The 26,250-nt window shown below is 47.0% G+C and overlaps 1 protein-coding gene across 3 annotated transcripts; it reads right to left on the bottom strand.

Moving 5' to 3' along the window:
- Window positions 1-611: 611 nt before the first annotated feature.
- On the bottom strand, window positions 612-24,940 carry arpp21 (cAMP-regulated phosphoprotein, 21). 3 transcript variants are annotated; one of them, XM_031793247.1, is made up of 20 exons: window positions 24,674-24,940; window positions 17,870-17,989; window positions 10,279-10,425; window positions 10,129-10,173; window positions 9,898-9,981; window positions 9,620-9,792; window positions 9,463-9,522; window positions 9,205-9,342; window positions 8,920-9,016; window positions 8,664-8,762; window positions 8,573-8,595; window positions 8,402-8,455; window positions 8,064-8,266; window positions 4,201-4,293; window positions 3,994-4,127; window positions 3,738-3,791; window positions 3,455-3,622; window positions 3,222-3,309; window positions 2,811-2,944; window positions 612-1,149 (listed from the first exon to the last, which is right to left on the bottom strand). In XM_031793247.1, the coding sequence occupies exons 2-20, from the start codon at window positions 17,876-17,878 to the stop codon at window positions 970-972; spliced, it is 1,983 nt and encodes a 660-aa protein (XP_031649107.1). In that variant the 5' UTR covers window positions 17,879-17,989; window positions 24,674-24,940; the 3' UTR covers window positions 612-969. The 3 variants fall into 3 exon arrangements, with proteins under 3 accessions (XP_031649107.1, XP_020360813.1, XP_020360812.1); XM_020505224.2 differs by lacking the exon at window positions 17,870-17,989; XM_020505223.2 differs by lacking the exons at window positions 17,870-17,989; window positions 24,674-24,940 and adding an exon at window positions 17,143-17,544.
- Between the last annotated feature and the right edge of the window lie 1,310 nt (window positions 24,941-26,250).

Here is a 26,250-nt window from a genome sequence, read left to right as displayed (position 1 = left end):
GCACTCTGTACACAATGTTGACATCGTCAAACCACTCACCAACACAATGCCATAAATGTGGTCTGCAGTTGTGATGCCGGTTGAACGTACTACCAAATTCTCTAAAATGGCATTGGAGGTGGCTTATGGTAGAGAAATTAGCATTCAATTTCTGCAGTCATGTCAATTGCATGCTCCCTCAACTTGAGACATCGGTGGCATTGTGTTGTGTGACAACTGCAAATTTTACAGTGGCCTTTTATTGTCCCCAGCACAAGGTACACCTGTGTAATGATAATGCTGTTTAATCAGCTTCTTGATATGCCACCTGTCAGATCGATTAATTATCTTGGCAAAGGAGAAAAGCTCACTAACAGGGATGTAAATAAATGTGCACAAAATTTGAGAGATAAATGGAAAATATCTGGGATCTTTTACATGTTGCGTTTTATATTTTTCATAAGTGTAAGACTTGTTATAGATTGCGATCTGTGAATTACATTCTGGATCTATCAAAAAAAACAAACATCCGTTCAACAATTTAATAATTGTGATACACTCAATGCTAACAATGTCAGCAGTGTGTAGATTAGAAAATCAGATCAAATACTCAATGTGAAAGAGACCACAGCCGTTAGAAAGGTGACCTGTCAAAGCAGCCACATTAGTTTATTCTGCTCAAACACTACAATACATATATATAATCATTTCATATCCATACAAAACTCAACTGGAGTATATAAATGATGCTTTTAAATCAGTACAGTACCTCTGATACAGGTTTGGCACAATACATTGCCTGTGGTATACTGTGTGTGTAACAGCTTGAACACTGGTTGCATCTCAATCAACACAGTCCGGTGGGGTTGTGCAAGTAGAGGTGGGGGGGAAGGGAGGTCAAGTGTGTGTATGTGTGGGGGTTATGTAAGTTTAGGTTGGGTGGGGGCGTATGTGTGGGGGTTATGTAAGTTTAGGTTGGGTGGGGGCGTGTTAGTATTTTCCCGCCCACCCCTGGCTGCTGATGTTGCTACAGCTGGAGGCATGGCAGCCGGTGTGTAGAGGGGGAGGGGGTATGGGACCAGGGGGACAGGTTGGAGATACCATGCAGCAGTAACCCCCCTCACCCCGCGACATGAGACCAGTCTGGGGGTACGATACCCCCACACCACCCTGAGGGAGAGATTCAATTTAGGCACAGATTTGATTAGTAGCCTGACAACACTGCAACTTTAATTCAACACTGAGGAATTACTGTGGTCAGTTTATTAGGTACACCCATCTAGTACCATGCCGGACCCCCCTTTGCCTCCAGAACAGCCGGAATTCTTCAGGGCATGGAAATGTTGCTCATTTGGTCTAATATAAGCCATTTAGCAGACGCTTTTATCCAAAGCGACTTACAGTCATCCTGCAGACATTTGACCTTCCACACCATTACACCCCCACCACCAGCCTTTACCGTTGACACCAGGCAGGATGGGCCATGGACTCATGCTGCTTACGCCTCCTCAATTGTCCAGTTGGTGATTGCGTGACCACTTGAGCCAGCTCTTCTTGTTTTTAGCTGATAGTAGTACCAGGTGTGGTCGTCTGCTGCAATAGCCAATCCGTGACAAGGTCCGACAAGTGCGTTCCGAGGTGCCGTTTTACATACCACTGTTGTACTCTCACCAAGGAGCTGTTTTCGCCCACAGGACTGCCGCTGACTGGATGTTTTTGTTTGTGGCACCATTCTCTGTAAACCCTAGATACTGTCAAACGTGAAAAGCGCAGGAGTCCGTTTCTGAGATACTGAAACCTGCGCGTCTGGCACCGACTATCATACCACGCTCAAAATCACTTGGGCCACTCGTTTTGCCCATTCTAACGTTCAATCAAACAGTTACTGAATGTCTGGATGCCTGTCTGCCTGCTTTATACAGCAAGCCACAGTTACTGAATGCTTGGATGCCTGTCTGCCTGCTTTATACAGCAAGCCACAGTTACTGAATGCCTGGATGCCTGTCTGCCTGCTTTATACAGCAAGCCACAGTTACTGAATGCTTGGATGCCTGTCTGCCTGCTTTATACAGCAAGCCACAGTTACTGAATGCCTGGATGCCTGTCTGCCTGCTTTATACAGCAGGCCACAGTTACTGAATGCTTGGATGCCTGTCTGCCTGCTTTATACAGCAAGCCACAGTTACTGAATGCTTGGATGCCTGTCTGCCTGCTTTATACAGCAAGCCACAGTTACTGAATGCTTGGATGCCTGTCTGCCTGCTTTATACAGCAAGCCACAGTTACTGAATGCTTGGATGCCTGTCTGCCTGCTTTATACAGCAAGCCACAGTTACTGAATGCTTGGATGCCTGTCTGCCTGCTTTATACAGCAAGCCACAGTTACTGAATGCTTCGATGCCTGTCTGCCTGCTTTATACAGCAAGCCACAGCTACTGAATGCTTGGATGCCTGTCTGCCTGCTTTATACAGCAAGCCACAGTTACTGAATGCTTCGATGCCTGTCTGCCTGCTTTATACAGCAAGCCACAGCTACTGAATGCTTCGATGCCTGTCTGCCTGCTTTATACAGCAAGCCACAGCTACTGAATGCTTCGATGCCTGTCTGCCTGCTTTATACAGCAAGCCACAGCTACTGAATGCTTCGATGCCTGTCTGCCTGCTTTATACAGCAAGCCACAGCTACTGAATGCTTCGATGCCTGTCTGCCTGCTTTATACAGCAAGCCACAGCTACGTGACTCACTGTAGGAGCTCACCATTTCCGTGAACAGGGTGGTGTACCTAATACAATGGCCACTGAGTATATGACATGGTGGTTGTCATGGTTACCTGTGTTACACCACATGGGTGGGAGGAGCCAGGTGGATAAGAACCCAGCAATCTTTGGGCTTGGCTCTGAGGCAGCTGCAAACTCATCATCCCCTGGTAGGTCTGCTGCTGATTGGCTACGACAGGAGAGTAACCTACAAATACACACAGAGACAGATATACAGATAAACCCCCAGCAGATTATTCATAAAACATCAATCAATTGCTTGTTTGTTTAAAGCTAATTCAAAGCTGTATCATTTGCTGTAATATCTGACAAATGGAGGACTAGCAGCTAATCAGCATCTCTCTGTAGAGTAGAAGCAGCAGGAAAAGAGACCGGTTCACTGTGAGACCTCAGACTACATCTCTTACAGTGTAACGGCCCCCCTCCCTACTGCCGCACGCACGCACACACACACACGTACGTACCTGTAGGCTGTATGGCCTGGGTAGGTGTGGCAGGTCTTTGGGGTGCTGAGGTAGGATACTGAGTAGTAGAGTAGTAATACACAGGCACCTACAGTACAGAGTTCAACATCATGTCAACACATGGGACTATTCTATTATTCTGTTCTATCATTCTACGATTCTATGCTAACACATGGGACTATTCTATTATTCTGTTCTACCATTCTATTATGATTGTGTTGTGTTATTCCTACCTGAGTTGGAGGGGGTTGGCAGTAGCTGGGGGGGTTGTGAGGAGGGGGAGGTGCGGTATAGACATAACTCTGTGTGGGAGAGGCTAAGGGAGGGTATAGAGACGGAGCTTCCCCCAATGGCTGACAGCTCACAGTCATGTGACCAAACTGAGACGACAGGTCCTCGCTCTGAGGACCACAGAGAACATGTTAACAAAGACACGCAGACAGACATAATACATTTATACTGTTCATGCATACACTGTTATATCCACAAAAACACATGCATGAAAAAACTTAGTACCGTAGAGTATTGCAACTGCTGGGGAGGATAAGAGACGGACGAATATTGAACCACCTGAGAGAAAGCATTGTTATTTCCAGTCTTCTATTACAAAAACAGGCTCTGTTTATTGCTATTATCGACACGGCTGGAACACAATTTGGCCAATCGGGTTGCATGGACAGGACTGTTTATACATTTAGTATAACTAATGAATAGGTAGATTATTGTATTTGTATTCCAATTCTATATGGTTACTGTGAAATCAGTGTTTTACCTGAGGGACTGTGTGGCCAGCCATTGGCTGCTGCGGCAGAGGGGCCTGCTGCTGAGGCTGGCTTCTTGTTGGCTGCTGGGGGTCGGGGGGGTTGTAGATGGCAGGACTTCCATCTGGGTTCAAGAAGGGCTGGCCTGGGGTTAGAGGTCAAGGTTAAACTCACAAATCCCTTTTCACATATACATGTATGTGTATGTGTGTGTGTACCTGTATGTGGGTTCAGTAATATACTTCCTGGTGGAATCCCGTTCTCCATGGGCACCGTGAGGTAGTTGGAGCCTGTGGTGGGGGCATGGTCATCTGGGAGAGAGAGATACAGAGAGACAGATGACAGATGAGGTAAAGGGAGAAAGGAGGAGAGAAGGTGGGAAAGGGGGAGAGGAGGAGGGAAAGGGAGAGAGGAGGAGAGAAGATGGGAAAGGGAGAGAGGAGGAGGGAAAGGGAGAGAGGAGGAGAGAAGGTGGGAAAAGGAGAGCGGAAGAGAGGAGGAGGGAAAGGGAGAGAGGAGGAGAGAAGGTGGGAAAGGGAGAGAGGAGGAGAGAAGGTGGGAAAGGGAGAGAGGATGAGAGAAGGTAGGAAAGGGAGAGAGGATGAGAGAAGGTAGGAAAGGGAGAGAGGAGGAGAGAAAGTGGGAAAGGGAGAGAGGAGGAGAGAAGGTGGGAAAGGGAGAGAGGAGGAGAGAAGGTGGGAAAGGGAGAGAGGAGGAGAGAAGGTGGGAAAGGGAGAGAGGATGAGAGAAGGTGGGAAAGGGAGAGAGGATGAGAGAAGGTGGGAAAGGGAGAGAGGATGAGAGAAGGTGGGAAAGGGAGAGAGGATGAGAGAAGGTGGGAAAGGGAGAGAGGATGAGAGAAGGTGGAAAAGGGAGAGAGGATGAGAGAAGGTGGGAAAGGGAGAGAGGATGAGAGAAGGTAGGAAAGGGAGAGAGGAGAGAAGGTGGGAAAGGGAGAGAGGAGGAGAGAAGGTGGGAAAGGGAGAGAAGGTGGGAAAGGGAGAGAGGAGGAGAGAAGGTGGGAAAGAGAGAGAGGAGGAGAGAAGGTGGGAAAGAGAGAGAGGAGGAGAGAAGGTGGGAAAGGGAGAGAGGAGGAGAGAAGGTGGGAAAGGGAGAGAGGATGAGAGAAGGTGGGAAAGGGAGAGAGGATGAGAGAAGGTAGGAAAGGGAGAGAGGAGAGAAGGTGGAAAGGGAGAGAGGAGGAGAGAAGTGGGAAAGGGAGAGAGGAGGAGAGGAAGGTGGGAAAGGGAGAGAGGATGAGAGAAGGTGGGAAAGGGAGAGAGGATGAGAGAAGGTTGGGAAAGGGAAGAGAGGATGAGAGAAGGTGGGAAAGGGAGAGAGGATGAGAGAAGGTGGGAAAGGGAGAGAGGATGAGAGAAGGTAGGAAAGGGAGAGAGGAGAGAAGGTGGGAAGGGAGAGAGGAGGAGAGAAGGTGGGAAAGGGAGAGAAGGTGGGAAAGGGATGAGGGTTCCCCGAGAGAGGAGAGAGAGAAGGTGGGAAAGAGCGAGAGGAGGCAGAGAAGGTGGGTAAAGGGCGAGAGAGGAGGAGAGAAGGTGGGAAGGAGAGAGGAGGAGAAGAAGGGTGGGAAAGGTAGAGAGGATGAGAGGTCGAAGGTGGGTAAGGGAGGAGGAGGAGAGAAGGTGGGAAGGGAGAAGAGGCTGAGAGAAGGGTGGGAAGGGCGAGCCGAGAGGATGAGAGCAAGTAGGGTAGAAAGGGAGAGAGGAGAGAAGGTTGGAAAGGGCAGACGAGGAGGAGGAGAGAAGGTGGGACAGGGTGAAGAAGGTTGGAAAGGGAGCAGAGCGGCGGAGAGAAGGTGGGAAAAGAGCGAGGAGGAGAGCGAGAGAACGGTGGAGAAAGGAAGAGAAGGGTGGGAAAGGGAGGAGGAGGAAGAGAAGGTGGAAGGGAGGAGAGGGGGAGGGAGAGAGATGCGAGAAGGGGGAATGGAGAAGTGGAGAAAGGTGGAAGAGACTTTCTGAGGTGGGAAAGGAAGAGAAGGTGGGAAAGGGAGAGAGGAGGAGAGAAGGTGGGAAAGGGAGAGAGGAGGAGAGAAGGTAGGAAAGGGAGAGAGGAGGAGAGAAGGTAGGAAAGGGAGAGAGGAGGAGAGAAAGTGGGAAAGGGAGAGAGGATGAGAGAAGGTAGGAAAGGGAGAGAGGAGAGAAGGTGGGAAAGGGAGAGAGGAGGAGAGAAGGTGGGAAAGGGAGAGAAGGTGGGAAAGGGAGAGAGGAGGAGGAGAAGGTGGGAAAGGGAGAGAGGATGAGAGAAGGTGGGAAAGGGAGAGAGGATGAGAGAAGGTAGGAAGGGAAGAGAGGAGAGAAGGTGGGAAAGGGAGAGAGGAGGAGAGAAGGTGGGAAAGGGAGAGAAGGTGGGAAAGGGAGAGAGGAGGAGAGAAGGTGGGAAAGAGAGAGAGGAGGAGAGAAGGTGGGAAAGGAAGAGAAGGTGGGAAAGGGAGAGAGGAGGAGAGAAGGTGGGAAAGGGAGAGAGGAGGAGAGAAGGTGGGAAAGGGAGAGAAGGTGGGAAAGGGAGAGAGGAGGAGGAGAGAAGGGGAAAGGGAGAGAGGAGGAGAGAAGGTAGGAAAGGGGAGAGAGGAGGAGAGAAGGTAGGAAAGGGAGAGAGGAGGAGAGAAGGTGGGAAAGGGAGAGAGGAGGAGAGAAGGTGGGAAAGGAGAGAGGAGGAGAGAAGGTGGGAAAGGGAGAGAAGGTGGGAAAGGAAGAGAAGGTGGGAAAGGAAGAGAAGGTGGGAAAGGGAGAGAGGAGGAGAGAAGGTGGGAAAGGGAGAGAGGATGAGAGAAGGTGGGAAAGGGAGAGAGGATGAGAGAAGGTGGAAAAGGGAGAGAGGATGAGAGAAGGTGGGAAAGGGAGAGAGGATGAGAGAAGGTGGGGAAGGAGAGAGAGGATGAGAGAAGGTGGGAAAGGGAGAGAGGAGGATGAGAGAAGGTAGGAAAGGGAGAGAGGAGGAGAGAGGTGGGAAAGGAGAGAGTGGGAGAAGGGAGGAGAAGGTGGGAAAGGGAGAGAGGAGGAGAGAAGGTGGGAAAGAGAGAGAGGAGGAGAGAAGGTGGGAAAGGAAGAGAAGGTGGGAAAGGGAGAGAGGAGGAGAGAAGGTGGGAAAGGGAGAGAGGAGGAGAGAAGGTAGGAAAGGGAGAGAGAGGAGAGAAGGTGGGAAAGAGAGAGGAGGAGAGAAGGTGGGAAAGGGAGAGAGGAGGAGAGAAGGTGGGAAAGGGAGAGAAGGTGGGAAAGGAGAGAAGGTGGGAAAGGAAGAGAAGGTGGAAAGGGAGAGAGGAGAGGAGAGAGGTAGGAAAGGGAGAGAGGAGGAGAGAAGGTAGGAAAGGGAGAGAGGAGGAGAGAAGGTGGGAAAGGAGAGAGGAGGAGAGAAGGTGGGAAAGGGAGAGAGGAGGAGAGAAGGTGGAAAGGGAGAGAGGAGGAGAGAAGGTGGGAAAGGGAGAGAAGGTGGGAAAGGAAGAGAAGATGGGAAAGGGAGAGAGGAGGAGAGAAGGTGGGAAAGGGAGAGAGAGGAGAGAAGGTGGGAAAGGGAGAGAGGAGGAGAGAAGGTAGGAAAGGGAGAGAGGAGGAGAGAAGGTGGGAAAGGGAGAGAGGAGGAGAGAAGGTGGGAAAGGGAGAGAGGAGGAGAGAAGGTAGGAAAGGGAGAGAGGAGGAGAGAAGGTGGGAAAGGGAGAGAGGAGGAGAGAAGGTGGGAAAGGGAGAGAAGGTGGGAAAGGGAGAGAAGGTGGGAAAGGGAGAGAGGAGGAGAGAAGGTGGGAAAGGGGATGAGAGGAGGAGAGAAGGTGGGAAAGGGAGAGAAGGTGGGAAAGGAGAGAAGGTGGAAAGGGAGAGAGGAGGAGAGAAGGTGGGAAAGGGAGAGAGGAGGAGAGAAGGTAGGAAAGGGAGAGAGGAGGAGAGAAGGTAGGAAAGGAAGAGCGGAGGAGAGAAGGTGGGAAAGGGAGAGAGGAGGAGAGAAGGTGGGAAAGGGAGAGAGGAGGAGAGAAGGTGGGAAAGGGAGAGAAGGTGGGAAAGGGAGAGAAGGGAGACATTAAAGTACATGGAAAAGGATCAGGATCGTAGTTCAATTAAATTAGATTATTTTCTACCTCGTGCGTCCCAGCTGTGATTGGCTGGTCGGGCCTTGGGGGCGGGGTTTGGCCTCTGATAGGCAGAGTCTGAGTCTGTGCTGCTCCAGGGTCGGGGGTCATTGCTATAGCGACCTGAGTCAGTGCTGCTCCAGTTACTATAGCGACTATAGTCAGTCTCCGTGCTGCTCTGTCGGCTTGAGCCCGAGTTACCCCTGGTACCCCTGAAGGACACACAGACCAGCAACTGATTTAGACTAGTAAACTGGTCATTAAAGGCCCGGTAGTGTGTTCAGCTAAACGCTACTAGTACGGTCAAGATTCAGTACCACTCAGCCACCAGTCGAGAGCACACTCACCTAAAGAGCTGCCTTCTCTGGGTCGCAGCATGGGGGCTACCATCCTCAATAGACCTGCAATAACGACACACAATAATCATCACAATGTTATTACAACCGTCCATTGGGGAACATAAAAAAAAAATAACGTCAACACAACTTTATTTACGTCTAACATAAAAACAATATTACCTGGTCTCCTGGGGACAGGCAGGCTGTGGAAGACAGAAGAAAGAATAAGATGTGTGTTTGTGTGTGTGTTTGTGTGTGTGTGTGTGTGTACCTCCTGGTTGAATATCCTTTCTCTAGCTCTCTGGTACTCCTCCTCTCTCTCTTCCATTGATTTGCTCCGCCTCTCCTCGCGTAGTGGGTGGAGCCTCGCCTGGTGGGGGCAGGATAAGAACACAACCTCTCAAAATCTGGAACTCTGACAAGGACCTCTAAAAGCTGTCCAAATATGCAAGCTTATATAGTGCTTACATGCTACTAAGAAAGAAAGAAAGAAAGAAAGACAGACAGACAGACAGACAGCTAGCTACCTGGTTGTCTTCTGCGTTGTCTCTCTTCAGTATGGTTCTCCACTGAGTCTCCTCTCCTCTCTCCTCCTGGACATAGTCCATAAACCTCTGCTCTGGTCTACACACATACAGAAATAGAGAATAATACAACAACAATAATATGTCCTTTAGCAGACACTTTTATGTCCAAAGACTTATAGTAGTGAGGACACACGTTATTGTATGGGTGTCCCCGGCGGGAATCAAACCCACGATCCTGTTGTTGCAAGCGTACTGATATACCACAGAGAAGAGAGAGTTACGTACATGCGTGTGTTACTGGTGCTATTGATGATGACAGATTTGCCAGTCTGGTCCACATTGTGTTCCATGCCAAAGTAGGCTGCTACCCGGTGGACCAACATACGATGGTAGGAAGACATGTGAGGGAATTTCTTATAAGGACTGAGAGAGGGAGAGAGAAGAAGATGGGAGGGGATGACAGTCCTGCTTAGACAACACATTGAAGTAAATACAGTAAATCATATTTGCATTAAAAAAAGAATTATGGCCACACACACATACCCGTTGTCTGTGATGAAGTCGATCATGTCCTGCTCCAGTTTCAACAGCATCATCCTGTCCCTGAAAGATGCCAACACCATGACATCATATTATTACCATGACATCATTGCCAGCTAAGCAGTTACACACACATACACACACACACAGTTTTTTGTACCTGGGATTGCTGTTTAGGGTGGTGATGATAAACTGGTGCAGGTCAATCCCAGTAGAGTCTGTGTATTCCTGACTGGTGTCTGAGATAATTAGCGTGGGCACATTTGGCTCTTTGCTCTGCTCTTCCTCCTCGTTGTCATGGCAACCTGGCAGCATGGTGACTTCAACAGAGCTCTAAAACATCAAACATCACATGATGTGCGTGTTTTGTGTCTGTGTGTGTGTTATGAGAGTGTGTGTGTTGTGCGTGCATGTTTTATGTGTGTGTGTGTGTGTTACCTGGCTGTCTTGGGTGGTGTCAGGAGGGGATGGTGGGAATGACTCCTCACACACAGCCATGCTCCTCACCAACCTGCCTTTGGCCTGAAACAAGCAACAACATTAACCAATGAAATAGCCTCAGAAGTGCAAACCCTGCCCACCCGGGGCTAAATCAAGGCTGACACAGTGTACATACACAACAGTGATATATATGGCTCTACGTAGGTGTGTGACAGAAACAGAGTCTACCTTGGTTCTCTTCCTGGCTGGTTGCCCCTGGTTACTGACGGGTTTCTGTGTGACAAAATGTGACAAATCACATGGCATTCCTCAGGGACCACCAGTCATGTCACCTATCTGATCTATAATAACAACACCTCATTCAGTCACAAGTCTTACCTGCTGCTCCACCTTTCTGTTGTCATGGTGACACTCATCCTCTGTGGAAAGGGGGGGTGAGGATGGCAGAGCGGAGGGGTATAACTCGTTACATGACCTCAGCCCTGAGGATTCTGGGACGATCGCTTCAGACATCCTCTCTGAAAACTACAAAACACACACGTCAGTTACTGATATAAACACACACACCTACTTAATGTCACTTGCAGATCCCATAGAAAGGCTTTTACATATGCTGCCTCTCTCTGACCTCCTTCCCCCTGTACAACACACTCCATGGCTGCCTAGTTGGGTCTAAGGGTGTGTGCATGAGCGTGTGTGTACATAGTAAATGTGTGTGCGCAGTGAGTGTATGCGTAACGTGTGTATTCTTAGGCTTTTCTTAGTAACAGCAGCTGTGGGAGGCATCATCCGATCTGCCGGCAGCAATATTCCCAGAATTCCGAGCTGAGCTCCTGATCCCACTGGTGGGAAAAACCACATTCCGGCCAGCGCTCCAACCCCTTGGACAGGAACACTTATTCCTGTAACACCACAGTGTCATAGGGAACACTTATTCCTGTATCAGCACAGGGTCATAGGGGACACTTATTCCTGTAAAACCACAGGGTCATAGGGGACACTTATTCCTGTAAAACCACAGGGACATAGGGGACACTTATTCCTGTAAAACCACAGGGACATAGGGGACACTTATTCCTGTAACACCACAGGGTCATAGGGGACACTTATTCCTGTAACACCAGTGTCATAGGGGTAATATATATAGGGGTTAGAGAGGGGGTGGGGGGGTAAGGAGAGACAGATAGGGGTTATATATGAAACACCACCCTATTAGAGTTATGATTACTAATCTTGTGTCTAAAGCAGTTTGTCTAATAGATAGTTTGGGCAGATGTGGTCTACGTTTCAAATGGCACCTATTTCCTTATGTAGTGTCTGGTCCAAAGTAGTGCACTGCATAGGGAATAGAGGTGCCATTTGGGACACAGTCATGGCTACAAAGAAGTGTATTACATAGATCCAGAAAGAGGGGTAAAGAGATTTAGGGATACGGACAGAGAGAGATGGGAGAGAGAAAGGATACAGAAAAAGATGGGGAGAAGCAGTGATGAAAAGAGAGAGAGATCAGAGAGAAAGCTCAGAAAGAGGGTAGGGAAAGTGTAGAATCAGCAGGAAGAGGAGAGTGGAGCATATGGCTGCTGGGTTGAACTGATCACCATGGTAACAGAGCTTTATGGGAGACTTTAAGGAGGGGAGAGAGGAGAGTTTTAGCTGAACACTGCAGAAACTGTGACACGCTTGTTGGAGTGTGACAGATGGAGACGGGACACAGGGACTTGTGTCTGTGTGTTTAGGCCGTGCACCATCATTCATCTGCTGATCCAACTGCCCCTGTGCCCGAGGAGAGAAGAGTTTAGTTACCAGTTCTTCACCTGCAGAAAAAAGTGGTTTTGCACACCATATCGAGTAGCCTACTAAACTATACTGAACAAAAATAGAAAAGCAACAATTTCAATTTTTTTTACTGACTTACAGTTCATATAAGAAAAGCAGTCAATTGAAATAAATGAGGCCCTAATCTATGGGTTTCACATGAGTGGGCAGGGGCACAGCTTTGGGTGGGCCTGGGAGGGCAATAGACCCACCCACTTTGGAGCCAGGCCCCCCTAATGGGGAGCCAGGCCCAGCCAATCTGAGTTTTTTCCCCCACAAAGGGCTTTATTACAGACAGAAATATTCCTCAGTTTCATCAGCTGTCCGGGTGGCTGGTCTCAGACGAAGCCGGATGTGGAGGTCCTGGGCTGGCGTGGTTACACGTGGTTGGCGGTTGTGAGGCTGGTTGGACATACTGCCAAATTCTCTAAAATTATGTTGGAGGCGGTTTATGGTAGAGAAATGAAAATTAAATTCTCTGGCAACAGCTCTGGTGGACATTCTTGCAGTCAGCATGCCAAAACTTGAGACAATTCTGGCTTTGTTGCGTGGCAAAACTGAACATTTTAGAGTGGCCTTTTATTGTCCCCAGCACAAGGTGGACCTGTGTAATGATCATGCCGTTTAATCAGCTTCTTCATATGGCACACCTGTAAGGGGGATGGATTATCGTGGCAAAGGAGAAATGCTCACTAACAGGGACGTAAACAAATTTATGCACAACATTTGAGAGAAATAACCTTTTTGTTTGTATATAACATTTCGGGGATCTTTTATTTCAGCTCATGAAACATGGGACCAACACTACATGTTGCGTTAATATTTTTGTTCAGTGTAGTTCTGGGGGGGAAAAGTAAAAAAAAATCTTCATAACGTTGTGTCCGACCTTGTACGGCCAACCTGAGTCTGGAACCTTACAACGACAACAACACTTGGTACCTGCAGTGGGCTAACCACTGGTCAACCAGAGTCATGGTTGACTGGGGGCCACACATGTACGTACAGTGCACTCAAAGTATTCAGGCCCCTTGAATTTTTCCACATTTTTATTACATTACAGCCTTATTCTAAAATAGTTTTTTCTCTTCATTAGTGTACACACAATATTCCATAATGACAATGCACAAACAGGTTTTAAGAATGATTTGAAAATGCAAAAAAAAAAAAAAAAATATCACATTTAGATAAGTATTCAGACCCTTTACTCAGTACTTTGTTGATACACCTTTGGCAGCAATTATAACCTTGAGTCTTCTTGGATATGACACTACTGCAGATCCTCTTAAGCTCTGTCAGATTGGATGGGGAGCGTCACTGCACAGCTATTTTCAGGTCTCTCCAGAAATGTTCGATCGGGTCCAAGTCCGGGCTCTGGCTGGGCCACTCAAGGACATTCAGAGACTTGTCCCGAAGCCACTCCTGCGTTGTCTTGGCAGTGTAATTAGCTTTGTTGTCCTGTTGGAAGGTGAACCTTCGCCACAGTCTGAGGTCCTGAGTGCTCTGGAGCAGGTTTTCATCAAGGATCTCTCTGTACTTTGCTCCGTTAATCTTTCCCTCGATCCTGACTAGTCTCCCAGTCCCTGCCGCTGAAAAACATCCCCAAAGCATGATGCTGTCACCACCATGCTTCACCGTAGGGATGGTGTCAGGTTTCCTCCAGACGTGATGCTTGGCATTCAGGACAAAGAGTTCAAGCTTGGTTTCATCAGACCTTCATAGAGACAGCTCTAGGAAGAATCTTGGTAGTTTCAAACTTCTCCCATTTAAGAATGATGGAGGCCACTGTGTTCTTGGGGACCTTCAATACTGCAGAAATGTTTTGGTACCCTTCCCCAGATCTGTGCCTTGACACAATACTGTCTCGGCGCTCTACAGACAATTCCTTCGACCTCATTGCTTGGTTTTTGCTCTGATTGTGGGAACTTATATAGACAGGTGTGTGCCTTTCCAAATAATGTTCAATCAATTTAATTTACCACAGGTGGACTCTAATCAAGTTGTAGAAACATCTGAAGGATGATCAATGGAAACAGGATGCACCTGAGCTCAATTTCTAGTGTCATAGCAAAGGGTCTGAACGCTTAAGTAAATATGGTATTTGTTTTTTATTTGTAATACATTTCCAAATATTTCAAAAAACTTGTTTTGGCTTTGTCATTATGACTGTTTATTATTATTATTATTATTATTGAGTGTAGATTGATGAGGGAAAAATGTATTTAATCCATTTTAGATTAAGGCTGTAACGTAACAAAATGTGGAAAAAGTCAAGGGGTCTGAATACTTTATGAATGCACTGTATGTGTATATCATATTTCTCTGTAGAATCCACTTGACCCACTGAGACAGAGCTGATATAACCATAGTGGCCAGTCAAGCTACTATTCAGGGTGTGTGTGTGTGGCATTCCTGTGCCCTGGCTGAGCTAAGACATGATATTTTTACCCCTATAGACCTCCTGCTCACAACCTTCATTGGACTGTCAACTAAACCTCTCTCTCCTTCCCCCCCCACCCCCCTCTCTAACTCTCTCCCTATCTGTCTCTACTTCCCCCTCCACCCCCTCTCTAACTCTCTCCCTATCTGTCTCTCCTTACCCCCCACCCCCTCTCTAACTCTCTCCCTATCTGTCTCTACTTCCCCCCCCACCCCCTCTCTAACTCTCTCCCTATCTGTCTCTCCTTACCCCCCACCCCCTCTCTAACTCTCTCCCTATCTGTCTCTACTTCCCCCCCCCACCCCCTCTCTAACTCTCTCCCTATCTGTCTTTACTTCCCCCACCCCCTCTCTAACTCTCTCCCTATCTGTCTCTCCTTACCCCCCCACCCCCTCTCTAACTCTCTCCCTATCTGTCCCTCCTTACCCCCCCACCCCCTCTCTAACTCTCTCCCTATCTGTCTCTCCTTACCCCCCCACCCCCTCTCTAACTCTCTCCCTATCTGTCTCTCCTTACCCCCCACCCCCTCTCTAACTCTCTCCCTATCTGTCTCTCCTTACCCCCCCCACCCCCTCTCTAACTCGCTCCCTATCTGTCTCTCCTTACCCCCACCCCCACCCCCTCTCTAACTCTCTCCCTCTGTCTCTACTTCCCCCCCACCCCCTCTCTAACTCTCTCCCTATCTGTCTCTACTTCCCCCCCCACCCCCTCTCTAACTCTCTCCCTATCTGTCTCTACTTCCCCCCCACCCCCTCTCTAACTCTCTCTCTATCTGTCTCTACTTCCCCCCCCACCCCCCTCTCTAACTCTCTCCCTATCTGTCTCTCCTTACCCCCCCACCCCCTCTCTAACTCTCTCCCTATCTGTCTCTACTTCCCCCCTCCACCCCCTCTCTAACTCTCTCCCTATCTGTCTCTCCTTACCCCCCCACCCCCTCTCCAACTCTCTCCCTATCTGTCTCTACTTCCCCCCCACCCCCTCTCTAACTCTCTCCCTATCTGTCTCTCCTTCCCCCCACCCCCTCTCTAACTCTCTCCCTATCTGTCTCTACTTCCCCTCCACCCCCTCTCTAACTCTCTCCCTATCTGTCTCTCCTTACCCCCCACCCCTCTCTAACTCTCTCCCTATCTGTCTCTACTTCCCCCCACACCCTCTCTAACTCGCCCTATCTGTCTCTACTTCCCCCCCACCCCTCTCTAACTCTCTCCTATCTGTCTCTACTTCCCCCCCACCCCCTCTCTAACTCTCTCCCTATCTGTCTCTACTTCCCCCCCACCCCCTCTCTAACTCTCTCCCTATCTGTCTCTACTTCCCCCCCCACCCCCTCTCTAACTCTCTCCCTATCTGTCTCTACTTCCCCCCCCACCCCCTCTCTAACCTCTCCCTATCTGTCTCTACTTCCACCCCACCCCCTCCTCTAACTCTCTCCCTATCTGTCTCTACTTCCCCCCCCACCCCCTCTCTAACTCTCTCCCTATCTGTCTCTACTTCCCCCCACCCCCTTCTCTAACTCTCTCCTATCTGTCTCTACTTCCCCCCCCACCCCCTCTCTAAACTCTCTCCCTATCTGTCTCTACTTCCCCCCCACCCCCTCTCTAACTCTCTCCCTATCTGTCTCTACTTCCCCCCCACCCCCCTCTCTAACTCTCTCCCTATCTGTCTCTACTCCCCCCCCCACCCCCCTCTCTAACTCTCTCCCTATCTGTCTCTACTTCCCCCTCCACCCCCTCTCTAACTCTCTCCCTATCTGTCTCTCCTCACCCCCCCACCCCCTCTCTAACTCTCTCCCTATCTGTCTCTACTTCCCCCCCCACCCCTCTCTAACTCGCTCCCTATCTGTCTCTACTTCACCCCCACCCCCTCTCTAACTCTCCCTATCTGTCTCTACTTCCCCCCACCCCCTCTCTAACTCTCTCCCTATCTGTCTCTACTTCCCCCCCACCCCCTCTCTAACTCTCTCCCTATCTGTCTCTACTTCCCCCCCACCCCCTCTCTAACTCTCTCCCTATCTGTCTCTACTTCCCCCCCACCCCCTCTCTAACTCTCTCCCTATCTGTCTCTACTTCCCCCCCCACCCCCTCTCTAACTCTCTCCCTATCTGTCTCTACTTCCCCCTCTCTAACTCTCTCCCTATCTGTCTCTACTCCCCCCCCACCCCCTCTCTAACTCTCTCCCTATCTGTCTCTACTTCCCCCCCACTCCCTCTCTAACTCTCTCCCTATCTGTCTCTACTTCCCCCTCTCTAACTCTCTCCCTATCTGTCTCTACTTCCCCCCCACCCCCTCTCTAACTCTCTCCCTATCTGTCTCTACTTCCCCCTCTCTAACTCTCTCCCTATCTGTCTCTACTTCCCCCTCTCTAACTCTCTCCCTATCTGTCTCTACTTCCCCCCCACCCCCTCTCTAACTCTCTCCCTATCTGTCTCTACTTCCCCCTCTCTAACTCTCTCCCTATCTGTCTCTACTTCCCCCTCTCTAACTCTCTCCCTATCTGTCTCTACTTCCTCTCATGCTCTTTTTCTTTCTTGTTTTCTCTCTCTGGGAGGACAGGAGTAGACACCGTCACTGCCAGTTCACCACGTATTTCAGTTGCTGTTTGACCTCATTTTTCCTCTGGTAAACCGAGAAGGTAGCCTGCGTACAGGGCCCATTTAGCAAAACTTCGAAATGAATAAAATAAATAAATGAATGAATTGTCAAGGACCAAACCAGTATCTGGTGTTCGTGGACATTTAGCACACATTTAGTAACAATATCTGACCATGTGGACTTGTCTGTCAGCCCTCAGTATGAAAATAGGTAAAGCCATTTGGCCGGGGGATGACTAACCCATGGATATAGGTTTATCTATAAAAACTGCAACAACCCGAAGGCGAAGACACAGCACAACTCGATAGCACAGCGACATAAACAACAATAACATCATCATCATCATCAACCACAACATCAACAGCCACTTCAGTAAACAGTGGGAGTGTGTGTTTATTTTACCTCGCGGGAGATGATTCGTAAACCAGGAGCTCCTCGAGCGCCGTGTCCGTGTCAAATCTCCCCTCAGACGCTCGGGTCGGCTCTTTTTAGAGGTGTATTTTTGAGTGAGTCACGGTTGGTTTCCACTACGCGCCTTTCGCTTTTCTATCTGTCAGACACCGGCACAGTGCACGAGCTGCCTCTCTCTCCACCCACACGCTGTATCTCCAACACACACACCAGCTCTGCTGCCTGACACTGAAAGGCACGCGCACAAAATTCTCTCTCTCTCTCTCCCTTTCCCATCTATCTATCCATCTCTCTCGCACACACAGTAGCCTAGTTGTCACCTGCTAGTCTAGGTTTAGGCGGTATGGTTGGCACGGCGTGCAGAGATGGAGACTGGGTGTCGGCCTCATCTCCCCATGGCACACTGTCAGAAATAGACCCACCTATTATATAAAGTCTATTAGAAAGAGGACAGCTGTGTGTGTGTGTGTGTGTGTGTGTGTGAGACACTCAGCTGGTACATCAGCTATAGCTCTCTAGTGCGTCTGTACTGTGAGGTGTTTACTGTAAGTGTAAAATTGCTGGAGCTTTTGGGAAAGAGAGCAGAGCAGCCTAATACAATTTACTGTATGCTACATATTAATGTACTCTACTTAACTTGGTTTGTAAGGACATCCTTTGAATACTCTGCGTGTGTGCGCGTGCGTGTGCGTGCGTTGGTGCACCTGCTATAACACACCTGTCTCATTGTGGCTTAGTGGTGGGTAACGAACGTTTGCATAGAACAGCTAGAGGTTTTCTTACTCCCTTTTAATCTCTCATTTCCTTCTCTGCTTCACTCCCCCTCTTGGCTATTTATCTAGACAGAGGGAAAGAAAGAGAGAGAGAGGTATAATTATTGTTAACTGTCCTGGACTAATTTGCAGAAAGAAGCTGTAAAAAAGTCCTTCTCAAGTGTGTGAAAACAGCACTTTAGACGCTAGAGAGACAGCGAAGGGGGTGGGGGGTGAGGAAGAGAGAGCTCTCAAGCTTACACATTTTAGGCCAACAGGTCTCAACACTCTCAGATGTGGGTATCATGAAGATGATGGTGGTGATATGATGATGATACGACAAACTCGATGATGGCTATTTATATTTGTTCCTAATGAATTGAGATTTTTCGCCGACATAGCAACAGTCTCTATGGATACTCAGCAGTTAGATACCAGAGCAGATCACCCTATTTAGTCTTCTGAACTCTCTTATTATGGGCTGCGGTTCCCAGAGCCTGACCTGTGTGTGTGTGTGTGCACGCATACGTGTGCGTGTTTAACCAGAAGTCCCCACAAGAATATTAATCAAACAAAAATTTGACCAACTGGGGACATTTAGTTTATCCCGAAAAGAAATACGAGCTATGTAGATATTCCATTAAAAAACTGCCGTTTCCAGCTACAATAGTCATTTACAACATTAACAACGATCAATTTGATGTTATTTTAATGGACAAAAAAATGATTTTCTTTCAAAAACAAGAACATTTCTAAGTGGTAGTGTGCGTGTGTGTGTATATATATATATATATATATATATATATATATATAAATATGTATTAACCCCAAAATATATGGGGGATTGGAAAGCTACAATCTATCTGCAATATTAAAGCTGATCTAACCCCTGAAAAAAATAACATTTGTATTTTATCCCCATACAGTCCAATACCACTTCTAGGGGGTTTAGGGTTAAGAATTAGCTTCAGGAACTAGGGTTTGTTTTAGGAATTTATCTTTATTTAACAAGGCAAGTCAGTTCTTATTTACAATGACGACTTACACAGGCCAAACCCAGATGATGCTGGGCCAATTGAGCGCCGCCATATGAGACTCCCAATCATGGCCGGTTGTGATACAGCCTGGATTTGAACCAGGGTGTTTGAAGTTACGCCTCTAGCACTGAGACACAGTGACTTAGACCGCTGCACCACTGGGGAGTTTACATTTTTGGGTTAAGGTTTGTTTTTTGGGTTACGGTTAGGCTAGGGAAAATAGGATTTTGAATAGGACTGAATTGTGTGTCCCACAAGGTTAGTTACACAAGAAGTGTGTGTGTGTGTGTGTGTGTGTGTGTGTGTGTAGGCCCGACTATGAGTGACAGGTCATCACAGACACACGCAGATTAATTAACAGAGGAGGCAGTTTATTTCTCTATCACTGTTTCTGTATCTTTCTCTCTTTATCTCTGTCTGTCTACCTTCCTCTATACTGTATCTATCTCTTCAATCTGTAGGAGGAAACAAGTTCAAATAGAAAGGAGAAAACAATATTGTGTGTGTGTTAGTGTGTGAACGTGCATGTGTGTGAGAGCGAGGGAGAGAGAGAAAGATGGAGCTGACTATAGTGTAGCTAACCTAAGTTAGAGTAAGATCCTGTATGTAATTTAGGCTACTGTATGAGCCTTTTCTAGGTTTATGTTTATGCTACTAAATACGGGTCAGTCAGCTGTGTGTCAGTGTTTCTGATACTAAATACGGGTCAGTCAGTTGTGTGTGTCAGTGTTTCTGATACTAAATACGGGTCAGTCAGTTGTGTGTGTCAGTGTTTCTGATACTAAATACGGGTCAGTCAGTTGTGTGTCAGTGTTTCTGATACTAAATACGGGTCAGTCAGTTGTGTGTCAGTGTTTCTGATACTAAAGACGGGTCAGTCAGTTGTGTGTGTGTCAGTGTTTCTGATACTAAATACGGGTCAGTCAGTTGTGTGTCAGTGTTTCTGATACTAAAGACGGGTCAGTCAGCTGTGTGTGTCAGTGTTTCTGATACTAAAGACGGGTCAGTCAGTTGTGTGTCAGTGTTTCTGATACTAAAGATGGGTCAGTCAGTTGTGTGTCAGTGTTTCTGATACTAAAGATGGGTCAGTTGTGTGTGTGTCAGTGTTTCTGATACTAAATACGGGTCAGTCAGTTGTGTGTCAGTGTTTCTGATACTAAAGATGGGTCAGTCAGTTGTGTGTGTGTCAGTGTTTCTGATACTAAATACGGGTCAGTCAGTTGTGTGTCAGTGTTTCTGATACTAAAGACGGGTCAGTCAGCTGTGTGTGTCAGTGTTTCTGATACTAAAGACGGGTCAGTCAGTTGTGTGTCAGTGTTTCTGATACTAAAGACGGGTCAGTCAGTTGTGTGTGTCAGTGTTTCTGATACTAAATACGGGTCAGTCAGTTGTGTGTCAGTGTTTCTGATACTAAAGACGGGTCAGTCAGTTGTGTGTGTGTCAGTGTTTCTGATACTAAAGACGGGTCAGTCAGTTGTGTGTGTGTCAGTGTTTATGCTACTAAAGACGGGTCAGTCAGCTGTGTGTCAGTGTTTCTGATACTAAAGACGGGTCAGTCAGTTGTGTGTGTGTCAGTGTTTCTGATACTAAAGACGGGTCAGTCAGTTGTGTGTGTCAGTGTTTCTGATACTAAATACGGGTCAGTCAGTTGTGTGTCAGTGTTTCTGATACTAAAGACGGGTCAGTCAGTTGTGTGTGTGTCAGTGTTTATGCTACTAAAGACGGGTCAGTCAGCTGTGTGTCAGTGTTTCTGATACTAAAGACGGGTCAGTCAGTTGTGTGTGTGTCAGTGTTTCTGATACTAAAGACGGGTCAGTCAGCTGTGTGTGTGTCAGTGTTTCTGATACTAAAGACGGGTCAGTCAGCTGTGTGTGTCAGTGTTTCTCCAACTAAAGATGGGTCAGTCAGCTGTGTGTGTCAGTGTTTCTCCAACTAAAGATGGGTCAGTCAGCTGTGTGTGTCAGTGTTTCTGCTACTAAAGATGGGTCAGTCAACTGTGTGTGTCAGTGTTTCTGCAACTAAAGATGGGTCAGTCAGCTGTTTGTGTCAGTGTTTCTGCAACTAAAGACGGGTCAGTCAGCTGTGTGTGTCAGTGTTTTTGCTACTAAAGACGGGTCACTCAGCTGTGTATGTCAGTGTTTCTGATACTAAAGACGGGTCAATCAGCTGTATTTCAGTGTTTCTGCTACTAAAGACGGGTCAGTCAGCTGTATTTCAGTGTTTCTGCTACTAAAGATGGGTCAGTCAGCATTTCTGCTACTAAAGACGGGTCACTCAGCTGTTTGTGTCAGTGTTTCTGCCTCGAAAGACGGGTCAGTTAGCTGTGTTTGTTAGTGTTTCTGCTACTAAAGACGGGTCAGTCAGCTGTGTGTCAGTGTTTCTGCTTCTAAAGACGGGTCAGTCAGCTGTGTGTCAGTGAGAGGGACAGTTAAGCCCTCAGATATGATAAGTGAGTTTCAGGCACGGCAGAATCCACAGAGACTGACACTGGAGAACAGACAGCAGAGTGTGTGTGTGCATTGGGGAGACAGTACGTCAACAGTGCCACCTGCTCCAGAGGGACGAAGGCCAGAGGAACACACGCACGCACACTGTTGGTTTTACTATCCAAGTGGGCACCAAAAAATGTATTCCCATTCAAAATCCTATTTTCCCTAACCCTTACCCTAACACCAAACCCCTAAAATGAAACCTAACCCTTAACCTAACACCAAACCCCTAACTGTAACCCTAACCCAGGGGTTATTAAACTTTTTCAGCGTGGGACCCAAATGAGAAATTCTGTGTTTTCCTGGGACCCAAGCTTATGAAAACATGCAACTATACGTAAATATCGGTACTTTTCATATTGCCCTAATGTCTAAAACAAATGCAAAATAGACAAATAGTAAATAACAATGAAATATAATTATATTAATACAGTTGAAGTCGGAAGTTTACATACACCTTAGTCAAATACATTTAAACTCAGTTTTTCACAATTCCTGACATTTAATCCTGGTAAAGATTCCCTGTCATAGGTCAGTTAAGATCACCACTTTATTTTAAGAATGTGAAATGTCAGAAAAATAGTAGAGAGAATGATTTATTTCAGCTTTTATTTCTTTCATTACATTCCCAGTGGGTCAGAAGTTTACATACACTCAATTAGTATTTGGTAGCATTGCCTTTAAAGTGTTTAACTTGGGTCAAACTTTTCAGGTAGCCTTCCAATTTTGGCCCATTCCTCCTGACAGAGCTGGTGTGACCGAGTCAGGTTTGTAGGCCTCCTTGCTCACACATGCTTTTTCAGTCCTGCCCACAAATGTTCTGTAAGATTGAGGTCAGGGCTTTGTGATGGCCACTCCAATAACTTGACTTTGTTGTCCTTAAGCCATTTTGACACAACTTTGGAAGTATGCTTGGAGTCATTGTCCATTTGGAAGACCCATTTGCGACCAAGCTTTACCTTCCTGACTGCGGTCTTGAGATGTTACTTCAATATATCCACATAATTTTCCTTCCTCAGGATGCCATCTATTTCGTGAAGCGCACCAGTTCCTCCTGCAGCAAAGCACCCCCACAACATGATGCTGCCACCCCCGTGATTCACGGTTGGGATGGTGTTCTTCGGCTTGCAAGCATCCCCCTTTTTTCTCCAAACATAATGATGGTCATTATGGCCAAACAGTTCTATTTTTTCTTTCATCAGACCAGAGGACATTTCTCCAAAAAGTATGATCTTTGTCCCCATGTGCATTTGCAAACCGTAGTCTGTCTTTTTTTATGGCGGTTTTGGAGCAGTGGCTTCTTCCTTGCTGAGCGGCCTTTCAGGTTATGTCGATATAGGACTTGTTTTACTGTGGATATACATACTTTGGTACCTGTTTCCTACAGCATCTTCACAAGGTCCTTTGCTGTTGTTCTGGGATTGATTTGTACTTTTCACACCAAAGTATGTTCATCTCTAGGAGACAGAACATGTCTCCTTCCTGAGCGGTATGACGGCTGCGTGGTCCCATGGTAATTATACTTGCGTACTATTGTTTGTACAGATGAACGTGATATCTTCAGGCGTTTGGAAATTGCTCCCAAGGATGAACCAGACTTGTGGAGGTCTACAATGTTTTTTATGAGGTCTTGGCTGATTTCTTTTGATTTTCCCATGATGTCAAGCAAAGAGGCACTGAGCTTGAAGGTAGGCCATGAAATACATCCACAAGTACACCTCCAATTGACTCAAATGTTGTCATTTAGCCTATCAAAAGCTTCTAAATCCAATTTTCCAAGCTGTTTAAAGGCACAGTCAACTTAGTAAACTTCTGACCCACTGGAATTGTGATACAGTGAATTATAAATGAAATAATATGTCTGTAAACAATTGTTGGAAAAATTACTTGTGTCATGCACAAAGTAGATGTCCTAACCGACTTGCCAAGCCTATAGTTTGTTGACAAGAAATTGGTAGAGCGGTTGAAAAATGAGTTTTTATGACTCCAACCGAAGTGTATGTAAACTTCCGACTTCAACTGTAGCTATTCATGTTTATGTTTCCCCAATAAAAACACTTACAGTGCATTCAGAAAGTATTCATACCCCTTGACTTCTGGAGCAGGATTTCATCAAGGATCTCTCTGTACTTTGCTCTGTTCATCTTTGCCTCGATCCTGACTAGTCTCCCAGTCCCTGCCCCTGAAAAACATCCCCACAGCAAGAACAAATTTGTTCCTAACTGACTTGCTTAGTTAAAAATAGGTTAAATAAAAATATATATTTTTTAAGACTAACGTAACAAAATGTGGGGAAAGGGAAAGGGTCTGAATAGTTTCCTAATGCACTGTACTCATCTGTCTAGGTTGGAACTGCTGCTGTTAAAATCTAAGAAATCATTTAAATTCTGAACTGGAATAAGCTGATTGATCACATCACAGAGATGTAGAGCAGAAAACACAAGACACAGGGTCAGTTTTTGATAGTGCAACCCTAAGTAACAGTACAGAAGAAACAGGATCAGGCCTACTGTACATTTTACTGTAGAAATTACTGTTGAAAAAAAATTAGGTTGGAACTGTTGTTAAAATACAATAAATAATTAGCATTCTGAATTGGAATACACTGACTGATCACATCACACAGATGTAGAGCAGAAAACACACACGGTCCTAATGAGAGGTGTGTGGCTGGTTGAAGCTTTCAACAAGCATTTCTATTCTGGGCACAGTTTTTAACAGTGCAACCCTGAGGTCATGCTCGGCATGGAGTCTGTTTCTGTACTTGTTTTTTAAGTACACCAGAGTTGAGAACCTGGACTCACTGGCAAACTGGATCAGAACATCTACTGCTTTCTCAGTCAGGTAGGAGACTGCTTCCTGCTGTAGATGAGCAACCCAGAACTGTGTGTGAGTTTGCCTCAAAAAGCATCTTGCTTCAATCAGTTTACTCCAGTTCAGAATAACAATTATTACTTGTATTTTAACAGCAACAGTACCAACCTAGACTTGTTTATACCAATCCTTTCTACAGTAAGATGTACAATAGGCCTGATCATTTTATCTTCCTATGTACTGTAATTTAGGATTGCACTATTAGTATAGCAAGCTAGCTTGCTTACTTTGGCTAATATTAGCAATCTAACTAACGTTAATAGCTGTGTACAAGATAATTATTTGAAAGAGAAATTCACAACTACTACTTTGATAGTATTCCATTGTTTCTGTTTATAAAACGACAACAATGCCTTGCAAGTTGACTTACTTTTCCACTGGCGAGGCACTGTTACCTGAAGCATTCAGCCCTGCTCTGAAAGAACTCCCTGGCTTTTACTGTCATGCTGTGGATGTTTGGTCAGGACCTGTCGTTTTTAATTTGTTTGTTTTGAGAGACTCATTACTAAGCACTTCCCCGCACAAAACACATTGTGGGCGCTCCTCGTTATATCTCAAAGTTTGTATGAAACCAAGAGAGAGAAACTCATCGCTGTATTTGCGTTTCATGACGATTGAGCTGTCAGAACTTGCGTTTAGCTTGACTCCATTTGATGACATCGACGAGTGAGACAGCGCGTCATCTGCTGCTGAACTACAGCGCTGCATCGTGTGCGTCGCGGGGTGATCTTCAATAAAACTTCATTTAAAGAAATCTGGTAAACTGCGAAGCACACGGGCATCCCACCCCGTTATGGCTGAGTCATCAGGGACAGTTTAACATATCACAGAGACAGACAGACATAGACCTGACACAACAATGCAACAACTGTCAGTGTGTGTGTGTGTGTGTGTTTGGTTTTACTATCCTTGTGGGGACCAGAAGTCCTAAAACCTATGCATGCTATGCCTATGAGCGTGGGGAGCTAACACAAGTCTTCAAGGTTATTCTTGAATCGCCTTTTTTCGGGCCCATTTATTGATTGGTTGTTTAGGCAGGAAATGACATAGTAGGGGAGCCCAGTCAGAGGTTGTGTGGGTGTTTGTCTAAGTGCCTCTGTCCACCAGTAGTAGATCATATCTGTGACAGTGAACAGGTGCGACAGCGTGGAGAGCTCTTGTGAGTCATTTTGGCATGCTGGGTCATTTATAATCTGTCACAGTTATGTTCTCCCGCTCTCTTTCCCCCCTTCTTTTTCGATGCAATTAAAAGTGACACTCCTGTAGTTACACGTTGTGAATTACTGACGGACGACGTGCAGACACTTTAGATGAACACAGTGAAACTGTCCTTCTCTACATTCATCCTGTCTGAGAGATGGAGGTAGAGCGAGAAGTAGAAGGTCAGTCTTACTGAGCTGACCTCTCCATCTCTCCTCCCAGACCTCAGACTTGACACCCATCTGTCACACACACTCAGTGGAACATCATTTGCATAATAATTTACTTGGAGATGCCCAGAGCTCAGGGGTGTGATTAGTGGAACAGAATTAACCTCACAAATAAAATAACAGTCTTTTGGGCCTCCCGGGTGGCGCAGTGGTTAAGGGCGCTGTACTGCAGTGCCAGCTGTGCCACCAGAGACTCTGGGTTCCCGCACAGGCTCTGTCGTAACCGGCCGCGACCGGGAGGTCCGTGGGGCGACGCACAATTGGCCTAGCGTCGTCCGGGTTAGGGAGGGTTTGGCCGGTAGGGATATCCTTGTCTCATCGCGCACCAGTGACTCCTGTGGCGGAACGGGTGCAGTGCGCGCTAACCAAGGTTGCCAGATGCACAGTGTTTCCTCCGACACATTGGTGCGGCTGGCTTCCGGGTTGGATGCGCGCTGTGTTAAGAAGCAGTGCGGCTTGGTTGGGTTGTGTTTCGGAGGACGCATGGCTCTCGACCTTCGTCTCTCCCGAGCCCGTA

The sequence above is a fragment of the Oncorhynchus kisutch genome, linkage group LG17, assembly GCF_002021735.2.
Source record: "Oncorhynchus kisutch isolate 150728-3 linkage group LG17, Okis_V2, whole genome shotgun sequence".
Lineage (NCBI taxonomy): Eukaryota > Metazoa > Chordata > Actinopteri > Salmoniformes > Salmonidae > Oncorhynchus > Oncorhynchus kisutch.
This window is presented reverse-complemented; position numbering and strand designations above follow the sequence as displayed.